This window comes from Manacus candei, unplaced genomic scaffold (genome assembly GCF_025592945.1).
Source record: "Manacus candei isolate 608988 ecotype Guabito, Panama unplaced genomic scaffold, ASM2559294v1 h1tg000017l, whole genome shotgun sequence".
In the NCBI taxonomy this organism is placed as follows: domain Eukaryota; kingdom Metazoa; phylum Chordata; class Aves; order Passeriformes; family Pipridae; genus Manacus; species Manacus candei.
The window spans coordinates 2,325,697-2,337,703 of record NW_026138065.1 but is presented as its reverse complement, the minus strand read 5'-3'; the positions used below and the strand labels follow the sequence as shown (position 1 = coordinate 2,337,703).

At 48.7% G+C, this 12,007-nt stretch overlaps 2 protein-coding genes across 7 annotated transcripts in view; one reads left to right on the top strand and one right to left on the bottom strand.

Moving 5' to 3' along the window:
• MAP3K21 (mitogen-activated protein kinase kinase kinase 21) overlaps positions 1-3,323 on the bottom strand; it is a 49,891-nt gene extending 46,568 nt beyond the window's left edge. For 4 of the 6 annotated variants that reach the window (XR_007903932.1, XR_007903931.1, XR_007903933.1 and 1 more), the window contains exon 1: positions 2,438-3,319. Coding sequence is in view for 3 of the 6 variants with exons in the window: in XM_051783462.1 (XP_051639422.1) it covers positions 2,438-3,173 (736 nt within the window). In the remaining 3 variants the exon portion in view is untranslated. Of the gene's footprint in view, positions 1-2,437 lie in introns of all 6 variants that reach the window. The other 2 variants (XM_051783464.1, XM_051783463.1) reach the window with 2 other exon arrangements.
• A 6,039-nt stretch (positions 3,324-9,362) lies between these two features.
• Positions 9,363-12,007, top strand: part of PCNX2 (pecanex 2) — a 156,177-nt gene continuing 153,532 nt past the window's right edge. Inside the window, exon 1 of the mRNA XM_051783458.1 lies at positions 9,363-9,539. Coding sequence (XP_051639418.1) covers positions 9,387-9,539 — 153 coding nt within the window. The 5' untranslated portion in view covers positions 9,363-9,386. The remainder of the gene's footprint in view (positions 9,540-12,007) is intronic.

Below are 12,007 nucleotides of genomic sequence, written 5' to 3'. Positions count from 1 at the left end.
CAGAAGCAAAAACCTTTTCCCATCTCCCCAAAGGAGCCCAATGAAACTAGAGCACACAAACTTACATGGTCACTGCTGTTAATAAACCCTTTTGGTTCTCATGGCTCTTCTATTTGTGGCACTTTCTCTCCAGTCCTGTCGATTTGGTATCAGCAAACCCACACTAGATATGCTATCCTATAGATCCCAGCTCCCTAAAATTGCATGAAGTAACACACTTGCCTTTGAGACACTTGCTTTGCCTATCACCTGCCAACCACAAGCCCAGACATGTACCCCTTCTGGATCAAATATACTGGTGGAAGGGGGCTCCATTTCCCTAGCTGGAAAAATTAGTTCCTGCCAATTTACTAGGGATATAGTTTGAGGAGCATTCCTTACCATGCCATGTTAAGGGCAGCCATTTTTCTAATTTGTTGTCTGAGGAAGAAAAAAATCCTTCTTAACAAAAATAACTAAGCTAGCACAGAACTGATACATTCATATACTACCTAGACAGGCTTAATCGAGAGCACTGGACCAGCAATGAAAGCAGCAATGAACAGGTGAGGAATGGGTGCTGAAATTGCTGCTCCAGCCACTGTGGAACTGTTGCTATCCACACCAAGCAAGTTGCTCAGTCAACCCTGGCAGTGTTCCACTCCCGCTGTGCAAGACTGCAAAAGACTACAGTAAAAGAATGAAGTGAAATCTTTGATGAATTGATGAGTTACCAGAACAGGGGATACTGTTATGACTTGCAGTAATTTTAAATTCATGCTGTTGAACAGTACCACCAGCACACCACCATCTCCCAACATGATCATTTTGTTGGATAATCAAGAGACATAATTCTATTTGGCATATTCAATACTGTCTTCAAACTTTGCTAAGATTAAGAACTAAGGGTGAGAGAACTAAATAGTTCAAGTGAAGTGCATCTGTAACAGGAGTTAGTAATGGAAGCAGTGAATGGGCACATATACTGAGGTTATAATCAAAAGTGTATTTTTGAAATGCTCTGCCATTATCCATATATAAAGAGATGATAATGGTAATCAGCTCTCAGCAGTACCCAACTCAACTCCAGGTGTTATGCTCAACCACGGTGTTATGAATTCACTTCAGACACAAATTTTGCCACTGTCACTTAGCACGCTGCTAGCATGCAGCAACCCACTCTAAGAAAAGCCACTAAATACTCAAGGTGCAGCAGCTTGCTCTGAACACAGCAGGAAATTAGGAGGGCACAAGCTGCCTACAGACAACTTGTTAGAAATTAAGGTGTCGGCCACGACGCTGAAGTCCAAAAGTTCACCGTCTGTGCTACAAACAGAACCACAAACACAGCTGAGCTAGGTCCTTTCTTTATCAAATAGTGAAAGTACTTTCAGGAACAGTCAGTCCCATGACTGAGTCTTGTCTTAATAGCCCATGCATGGTGACCTTCAAGACACACAGCCTCTTAAACAAAGTGCTTCAAAGTTGAATGAAGCTTTTTTATTTCTACTGCACTACTTAAAGACTCCTAACTGGAAAAAAAAAAAAAAAAAAAGACTAGCATATTGCTGCACTTCTGGTACAGTCAGAACAAAAAGGAAAGAGTAGGGATGGCTTCAGACACTTTTGCAAACGCACAGATTTCCACTTTCAGGTCACCAGTTCAAAACACAGTTATAACAGAAAGTCATAAACACATCTACTCTAGTAAGCCAGCCTTCCAAAACCACAGCTGCCAAAATCTTAGATGCTTCTGTATTGTCAGATGGACCGAGGAGCCATCAAGCATGAATTGAGCAACTCCCTCACTCTTGCAGGTGCATTTGTCAATGCCAAGGGATGAAAGCAAAATCTGGCATCTGCACAACAGTTTCTACTGTTTTAAGGTACTGTCCTTTCCACCTCAATGTCTTGCCAAGTGGGTAAATTTTAGCGATGCTAAATCCATGCAGGGAAAACCAGAAACACGTATGATTACTTGGCAGTGAAACAGAAGCGATACCCTTACTAAAACTTTCCTTTACAAGGCGCTTGGTTCCCTGTAAGTTTTAAAAGACAGGACCGCGCAACGCATCAGAGTAAAAATAGCTTTGCGGATTTGAAACTGTGGTTCCGCGTAGGATTTTATCCCGCTTTAAGTGAGAGGGCAGGACCAAAGCTACACCCGGATCCTCCCGACCCTTCCACGAGTCCCTATCCAGCTCGCAGCCGCGGCAACCAACCTGCCGCTCGCCCAAGCTCCTGGCACAGGGTGCCCGAGTTGCGACACCCATCTCTCAGTGAAACAGGGCTCCCGGACGGCGCCCGTCCAGGCCCGGCCGCCCGCCCCCGCAACGCGGACACGGCCAGTGCCGCCGGGCCAGGACCCGAAGGGACGAGGGGACACCCCTGTCGCCTGCACTGCCGCGCCGCTCCGATGGCCCCTCCTCACCTCCCCCTCACTCCGCCCGGGACTCACTGTTGCTCGACTTGAGGTCCCGGTGCAGGATGGGGACGATGGCCTCGTCGTGCAGGTAGAGCATGCCGCGGGCGATCTGCACCGCCCAGTTCACCAGGATGTGCGGGGGGATGCGGCGGCCCCCACGGGCGGCCGCGGCGCCGGGGGCGGCGGCCAGGGCCCTGTTGAGGGATCCGCCGCGGGCGAACTCCATGACGAGGCAGAGGTTGGGCTCTCGCAGGCAAACCCCGTGCAGGGCGATGATGTTGGGGTGCCGCAGCATGGAGAAGAGCTTGGCCTCCTGCCGCACGCTCTCCGCCGTGGCCGTGATGTCCTCGTCGGGGTCCTGCCGCGCCGCCTTCACGGCCACCTCGCGGCCCCGCCAGGTGGCCCGGTACACCTTCCCGAAGCCGCCCACGCCGATGATCTCCTGCAGCTCCAGGTGCTCAAAGTCGATCTCCGTCAGGCTCCCCGCGGGATCCCCCCGCCCGCCGCTCCCCGCCGCCGCTCCGCCGCGGGGCTGGCGGGTCACGTAGTTGGCCGGGAAGATGCCGAGACGGTGGCGGATCTTCCCCGCCCACCAGCCGTCGTCGCCAGACACGGCCGCGTCCTGCGACAGCACCTCTACCACGTCCCCCCGCCGCAGGCTCAGCTCGTCCTCGCCGCTCGCCTCATAGTCGTACAGCGCCGTCCACAGCGGGCACGAACTCCCGCCGCCGCCGGCGGCTGCCGCCGCTCCGGCGCCCGGCAGAGCCATGGCAGCGACCTCAGCCCCGGCGGCCACCAGCAGCGCGGCCGACGCGGGGGCGCCCGCCCAGCCGCATCCTCACCTGCCGCCACCGCCGAGCGGGAGCCGCGGGAGGGAGGGCGGGGCGCGGGCAGGGGGCGGGGCGGGGCCGCTCGGCCCGGTCGCCGCCGCCGCGGGGCTACGGCAGGGAGGGCGCAGGCGCGTGCGGGAAAGGCGGGGAGGGGAGCGCCGGGGCCCCGCGCCCGCCCCCGCCCATTGGCCGGCGGCCGTCACGTGGCCCCGGGCGCGGCGGTCCCGTGTGGCCCCTGCGGGGCCGCGAGTCGGGTGCCGGGGAGCCCACGGCCCCTGCCTTGTCCTCCGGGGGCTGCAGAGCGGGCTGAGGGGTCGTGCCTCTGTCGGCAGCTTCCCCTTTCCCGCGTTGTGCGGTCATGGGACTTTACTGGAACAAACCCCAGGCAGTTCCTGAAGAAACCCGAGCTTCCACCCACCTCTGCCGCTCGTGGGCTCTCACAGAATCACAGAGTGGGTCACGTTGGAAGGGACCCCAGTAGGACATCTGGTCCAACCTCCCTGCTCAGGCAGGGTAATCCGAGAGCACATGGTACAGGATCATGTCCAGATGGTTCTTGAATATCCCCAGTGTGGGAGCCTCCACTTCTTTGGGCAGTCTGTTCCAGTGCTTGGTCACCCACACAAGTAAAGAGGTTATTCCTCATATCCAGGTGGAACTTCCTGTGCATCAGTTTCTATCCATTGCCTCTTGTCCTATTGGTTGGCACCAACGAGAAGAACCTGGCTCCATCCTCTTCACACTCTTCTTTAGATACTTACATACATTGATGAGGTCCCCTCTCGATCATCTCTTCCCGAGGCTGAACATGCCCAACTGCCTCAGCCTTTTCTCATAAGAGAGATGCTCCAGGGCCTTAATCATCTTTGTTCCTCTCTGCTGGACCCACTCCAGTTCTGCCCCATCCGTGTAAGGACTGAGACAGTCCTGGCCCTATGTGGCACATTCACACAATCCTGTGTACACGCTATTTCTGGATAAAGATTCTCCTGGCTTCAAGTGGAAAAATCCTATCACATTCTAAACTACATTCAGCATTTTGTTGGAAGTTAGAGGGAAGTGTGTGGGCTGAGGACACCCTCCTGTCTCGTCAGTGTGGTGGGAAACAGTGGTTAAAAGTGGAAGTAGATGTGTATTCATCCCAGGAGCTGATCACTGGGTGCTGCGAGACCTGTGGTTACGGATGTGGCTGCTGCCAGCAGACGCCCTGAGGTGCACAGAAAAGGCTTGGGAAAGGTGTAAAACTGCACTGCCGGGCCAAATAGCCTGTTGTGATGAATGCCGCTCAACTTCCTGCACAAAAACCCACATGCAGAGCATTGTACATCCCTACATAAACAAAATTTGAAGCTGGATATCACAGGAGTAAGGTTCCAACAGAAAGACAGTAATAAAAAAAAAAAATTAAAATTACAATATTCAATAATCATAAATTCTTGTTTATCCCATAAGCTGTATTTATAGTTGTTCAGAGCCAACAGGAGTACCACAGACAACTGTGGTATTTGTTCTCAGACAACTGCAAGAGAAGTATAGGGAATAGAACAAAGGTCTCTATGTAACCTTTGTTGATCTCACCAAGGCTTTTGATACTGTGAGCAGAAAAGGTCTATGGCAGGTTTTGGAACATTTAGGATGTCCCCCAAGTTCCTTAAAATGATATCTCACTCCATGAGGATCAGCACGGCCAGGTCAGATATGGCAATGCACTTTCTGAGCCCTTTCTAATAAAGAATGGTGTGAAACAAGGCTGCGTTCTTGCTCCTACCCTATTCACAGTCTTTTTCAGAATGATGCTCCAAAGGGCCATGGCAGACCTCGATGATGAAGATGGTATCTACATTTGATATCGTACTGACGGAAGCCTATTCAACCTAAGGCGACTGAAGGCCCACACTAAGATCTTAAACCATCTTGTCCGGGAGCTGCTTTATGCTGATGCCCCCACCCTCATCGCCCACACAGAAGCAGCTCTGCAGCATTTAACATCCTGCTTTGCAGATGCTGCTGAGGTTTTTGGACTGAAAGTCAGCTTAAAGAAGACTGAAGTTCTCTATCAACCGGCACCTCAGGAAGTCCCCCATCATCCCCACATCACCATTGGCGAATCAGAGCTCAAATCAGTCCAGCAGTTTAATTACCTAGGTAGCCTCATCTCCTCGGACGGTAAGACTGACAGAGAGATAGACAACAGGTTAGCAAAGGCATATAGAGCTTTTGGAAAACTCCATAAAAGAGTCTGGTGAAATAAACACCTGAAGAAAAGTACAAAAATCAGTGTTTACAGAGCCATTGTACTGTCTACTCTTTTATATGGATCCAAATCTTGGGTCATCTACTGCCACCACCTGCAACTCTTAGAACACTTCCATCAACACTGCCTCCGTACAATCCTAAACATCCACTGGTCAGATTATGTGACTAATACGTCTGTTCTAGAACAGGCAGCAGTTACAAGTTTTGAGGCCATGTTGCTGAGAACACAGCCGTGCTGGGCAGGACACATCTCAAGGATGAAGAACCACCACCTCCCTAAGATCTTTATGGTGAACTTGCCACTGGCTGTCGCAAGAGAGGAGCCCCAAAGAGAAGATTCAAGGACTCTCTGAAACAACATCTCAGCCTTGGCCATAATGATCAACATAACTGGTCTACTCTGGCCTCCAATTGAGAGGTCTGGAGACACACCATCTATAATGCTGCTGCTTCCTTTGAGAACGCACGCAGGATCACTCTCGAGGAGAAAAGACAACGCAGAAAGAATCAGGTCTTGCCAATACCACCTAAGGAGTCTTTCTGCTGTGCCTTTTGCAACCGGACTTGTCTATCTTGTATTGGCCTTTTTAGCCACCAGCGCGCTTACAGCAAATGTGGGTAGAGCCCTTCCCAAATCTTTGTTTGTGAAGCCTAGCCATGGTTTATAGTTGTATACACAAGGCAAAAATACAATTATGCTGAAAGTGACTTATTGAACCATGTTTACCAAAAAGAAAGAATGCAGAACCAGCATGTCTATCGAGTCTTCTCCCATTTCCTTTAATATAAGATTGCCTTGCAGCTATTCAGAGAGGTAATTACAAGCCTTCCCTTATCTGCATATTTGCCTTATTATAAAAGCCATAAAGTATGTTGTAATACAAGCGTTCTGCCGCACAAATTCCACCTTGTACTTTGTTATCTAAAAGAATCTGCAGGAACTAATTAAGTGTGGAATGTTTTGGGTCAGACAAGGTATTGGTTGCAGTACAGTGAAATGTTTAAATATTTATTTAGAGCTATTATTCCCAAATTTGCCGTCTGAAGGACTGTTATCCATTAGCAATCACTGCACTCAGGTTAGTCTTTGTTCAGTGTTTCTTCAGCACCCAGGGCTCTTGGATCTTGATATACAATTGCTGTTTCTGGGAGTTCCAATAATGTAAATATTGTGATCCCGAACAGTGCAAAGCGCCCTTAACTTTCCTGACGGCACCACCTAGTGGATTTACTGGTGAGAAGACGGCAAAGCTTTTGGCTCAGTCCCTCACTGGCATCTCTCAAGAGAAAAGTGGTCCCATTTTTCATCTTTGGCACTCCTGCAACTGTGTAGCTACAGTACTCGTGCATCTACATTGTGTCTGGAACACATATCCTGACCTGGAATTTACAGGAACCCTCCAAAACTGCAAGTACCATTATACCAAAAAATATTTGGTGTCAACATTATCCAAATATGAGGAAGAGTTGAAAGATTTGAGTGATGTGTGGACAAGTGGCATGGTTTAACCCTAGCCAGCCATCAACCTCCACGCAGACACTGGCTCACTCCTCCACCAGGGAGAATCAGAAGGGTAAAAAGGTAGAAAACTCGTGGGTTGAAGTAAAGACAATTGAATGGAAAAGCAAAAGACACACACAAGCAAAGCACTACAAGAAGTTAATTCACTGCTTCCCATGGGCAGGAAGGTGTTCAGCCATCTCCAGGAGGGCAGGGCCCCATCATGTGTAACAGTTACTTGGGAAGACAAATGCCATCACTCCAAACATTCCCCCTTTCCTCCTTCTTCCCCCCACTTTATATACAGAGTGTGATATCATATGGTATGGAACATCCCTTTGGTCAGTTTGGGTCAGCTGTCCCAGCTATGCTCCCTCACAGGCTTCTTTTCTTTTCATTTTTGTATCTCCTCACTAGCAGAGCATGAGACACAAAAAAGTCCTCCATTTAGGATAAACACGACTTCGGAAACAGTCAAAACATTCTCATACTGAATCCAAAACATGGCACTATACTAGCTACTGAGAAAATTAACTCTATCCCAGCCAAAAACAGGACAAGTCACCCTAATAAGTTGCAGTAAAGCCTGCATTACCTGGGCCTTCCACACAATAACCTACATGAGTTAGAGCTCTCAAAAAACCTTTGTTTACTCATCTTTCTTTTTTTGGAGCTGTGCATGTAAATGATCTTATTCGCCAGTATACTTGTGGAAAATTAGTTCAATAGTTTCTGAAACTTAACTTTTTTAATTATCACACATCAAAAATATCATTCATAGCTGCATATTGCACTTGATTCAACCATTACTTGTATGAACAAACTTTGTCTCCTTTGTAATGAACCTGCAAAGGATAAAAAAAGAAAATTCACTCAACAAGGCAGAGGTTTGGGTAAGATGTGTTTACAGCAGTAGCACAAGGCATGGCCAGGACTGTGCCTCCTTCATACAGCTCAAGAACAGCTCAATAAACTTCACTGCTCACTGAGGTCACACCAAGCAAGTACCCTAGCCACGTAGCTGTAGGTCCTCAAGCATCTAAGGGCGCCAGTGCTGCTAAAAGACGATGCCATTCTTTCCCTGCTCCCAACTGCTTGTTCATAGTGCTGTATCATCCCTGCCATCAAACCAACACAGGCATCCAGCATGGTCACATCACCTGCAACATCAGGAAGTGAGCTGAGGTTTGTGGTTTATTATCACACAAGTACGATTACTTAATAGCATCTTTGGTCTCTTACCTTTGTCAAAAAAATCCATGCAGAGCACAGTGGGATGGTGTGTTTGGTCCATGAAACCAGAGCCACAGTCAGGAGCAATGGATGTAAGGTGAATTTGGTGATGTTCAAGCTGCTTGGCTACCTCCATTACATACCTACATAGTTCACAAAATTGACTGCAACAAAGGTGTATACGTGTGGAAAAGTCCCTAAAAGGGACTGATGAGAGACATAGAACTGAAGTTCAGAGCTATTTTCTGATGGTCAGAGGTAGGAGAGGGGGAGCACTATGTATGATCAGCTCTAGTGTTCACAGCCTAACCTTACGACCCTCCCTTCAGGGGTTTCCTTAAGGATATGCCCGTATCCTTCTGTCTCATTCTTCACTGACTTTGGCCTCCCCTGCTCAAGGCTTCCACTCAAATCCATCCTTTTTTCAGCTTTGCTCTCCCGTACTTGGCACGCCTATGCTTCCCCCACCCCTCCCTTAACTCCTCACTGCGCTAATTTGAGGTCAGCTACGTGAAACTCTTGAACGAAGGCAGACTGGGTTTTACCCTGAACTCATTCTTGAAAGAAACCAAATTTTTTTAATGTTATATTCCCACATCCCGCCCAAACCAGATATCAAGTCAACGCAAAAAGGGCAACACCAAAGCCGGGCAGAGCTCACGGATCGGAAACTCGTGATGTGTCGGGCAGGATCAGTAACCGGCGACGAGCACCCGGCGGTGGGGGTGTGGCCGGCGAGGCGCAGCCCAGCCGGCGGCCGCCGGGGCTGCCCCTTTGCCGCGCTTTTTTTGCACCTGTGCACCCCCGGTCGCGGCCGCCCGGGGCGGGACACGGCGGTGACGGACACCCCCGCGCCAGACCTCCTCCCCCGCCGCGGCTCGGCCCGGCCCCTGCGCGCCCCGCGGCCTCCGTGCGCTGCCCCGCGGTCCCCCAGGCCTTGCAGCGGGCCGGCGCCCCCCGGCCCGCGGCGGGGGCGAGTGGGGCGCCGTGCCCGGCGGGGAGCGGCCCGTGGCAGCGCCCTCCCGGCGGCGGCGGCGCCCGGGGTGGGGCGGGCGGGATGCTCGGCGTCGCGGGGCACCATGGGAGAATCCGCGGGCGCCCGGCATGGCGGCGGCGGCGGCGGGCGGCTGAGGGGCGGCGGTGGCGGCGGCGGGGGGCGGCCATGGTGTCGCCGGCGGCGCGGCTGGTGGGGCAGGGCGTGTGGGCGGCGCTGACCGGGGGCTGGTACCACGACCCGGAGCAGGGCGCCTTCACCAACAGCTGCCACCTCTATCTGTGGCTGTTCCTGCTGACGCTGCCCATGGCCCTGCACCTGGTGAGAGCGGCTGGGGGGCGAGGGGCGGGGGGGGCGAGGTGGGAGCCGCGGACCCCGGCCCGCAGGCAGCAGCGGCGAGGGCGTGTGCGCTGGACGGACTATGCACCGACCTCTGGGGGGCTTGAAAATGGGGCATATTGGGCTTTACCTGAGCATTCGTGTCTAAAGGTTAACGGGGTGAGTCCACCCGGCGCGCTAGGCAGGGGCCGGACCCTTAGCCCTGGAAGGAGTTGGATAGGGGTGCAGTGCTGGCCTCTGCAAGTGCTGAATGACCGCGGGGTTGTTTGTTCAATGACCGTGGGGATATTTGTTCAAAACCTCTTTTAGGGACATGTGTTTTTTTTCCAAGTCTGCTCCAGTCTTACCTGCTGAGAAGGGTAAATAAATGGAAAAATTCAAATACCACGTAATTAACATGCCTTGCTGAATGTCACTGGTGAATCACATGGCTTTTTCTGACATGCAGCTCCCTTTGTGAAGAAATTTAAAGTTTGCAAATGAATAATAACTAGAGTTTGTTTGCCGCAATTTAAAATTTATTTTCCTGAAAAGCTTGAAACTTTTGGTCTATTTTTGTGTGTTTTCTTACTTTGTGAGAAAAGCTTAAAAGTATAGTTTGCTGGATCATTGCATCTGTTCTTTGATGTGTCCTTCAGTGATTACAGCTTAAGGTTGCTTCCACTGGAAGCAGTTTCCATCCATTTGGTTCTTAGAGTGACTCAACTAAATTCTTAACTAAATTCTGTACGAATTTTCTTTGATTGAATGAAACTTCTAAATAGGTTTATTCACCCTATATGGTCAGATATTGGCCTGATTTTCAAAAGGAAAGAGCATATATGAATCCTTCTGCAATCCCAGTGGAAAGCAAATTTTGTATTTTTAAACATGAATTGAAATACTATATTTTGTGGCATGGATTGCAGTGAATTCCTGTAAGGATGGCTCCTGGAGGTAATGAACCAAGATAATAATATGCTTTCTTCTGATTGATAGGGTCTGTTTCCTATGCAAACCAGGAAGAGTCTTGCTTAGTAGGATTTACTATCCAAGTCGTATGTGTGATTAAAAAGGAAAAAAATTGAAAGTTAACTTTTTTCCAAGTTTATGTAAGTATGTATCTGAAAAGATATGTATTTCCTTGTGGGAAACTTCTGAACTAATGACATGGATGAAGGCTTCTTGCTGAGGGGTTGCACAAAAGAACACTGGACTGTAGGTCAGAGCTAAGGTAAAACCAGGGCATTATTTAAAGGGAACGGGAGAAAATGTAACTTATCTACTGAACTCTCTTGGGCATCATCTTTGCCTGTCTAGATGGACTTGCTTTTTCTGCAGAGTGGCTGACTTTCTGATGAATCATCTGGTTAAATGCAGGACTCCTGTTCTTGAGCTAACGTATTGCTGTGGGAATTCTTTGTCCTTGATAAGAATAATGCATTTATTATGATGGCTGCTTGACAGTAATTATGTCCTTAAGTGTTTACTTGTTTTTAAGTGGCTTGATTTTAAGGCTCCATAAACTTTATGCAAGACATCTATTCTTGCCACTTAGAAACTTGAACTTGCTTTTTAACTAAAGGTTTTCTTTGGGGCATTTTGTTTATAATACTAAGTAATGTTTGGGGTAATATTTAGGTTACATACTTGACAACAGTAGTTTTGGATTCAGCTAAAGCAGTCACTGATGTTTCTTGGGCAAAGTTGAAACTGATCCAAGTACTACTTTTTAAAATTTTCCTTTGCTTGGGATAATCTTACACTTTTGTCAGAGCCAGGAAGTCTCTCTGAAACAGTTTGATTTGAATCAAATGGCAAAACTCATCCATCTGTTTTTAGATTTTTCACGCTGGCTCAGCAGAGGCGTGCTGACAGTAGCATCGAGAAGCTTAAAGTATCAAGTTGTTTCTTTTGTATGGATCAAGGATTTCTTTCTCTAGCTTTGTCAGCATAGCTTACTTTGGTACTAAAGATTCCTCTATTAGCTCCCCTGCTCCTGAAAATACAGATCTGTGTTTTCATCTCTTTCTTTTCTTTTTCATTTATCATTTGTACATTGGATATTATTTGGAGCACCATTACTGTTAAAATCAACTTTCAGAATTGTAATGAGATCTCTTCTAACCCTACCATATCAACTCTCATAATAGATTAAGAATTAAAGTTATCTTATTCCACCAAACAGTCCAGAGTTCCTAGGTGTTTGCACATGAAAATAGTGATAATTATTTGTATTCAGCCACTGGGCTGAATTCAGACCCAGTAAAACACCAGTGACACAGAGAACTTTGGGAAATGCTTGTACTATAGCTTATTTTACAATAAGCTTATTTTACAATAAGCTATAGTACAAGCTTATAGTGTATTGGGTGAGTCCCCAGAATGGCATACTGAGTATTTCTCTTGTCTTTTTTTGGACATGAAACCCTTGAACTTAGAGGATTGTTACTTCTTATGCATGTACTTCT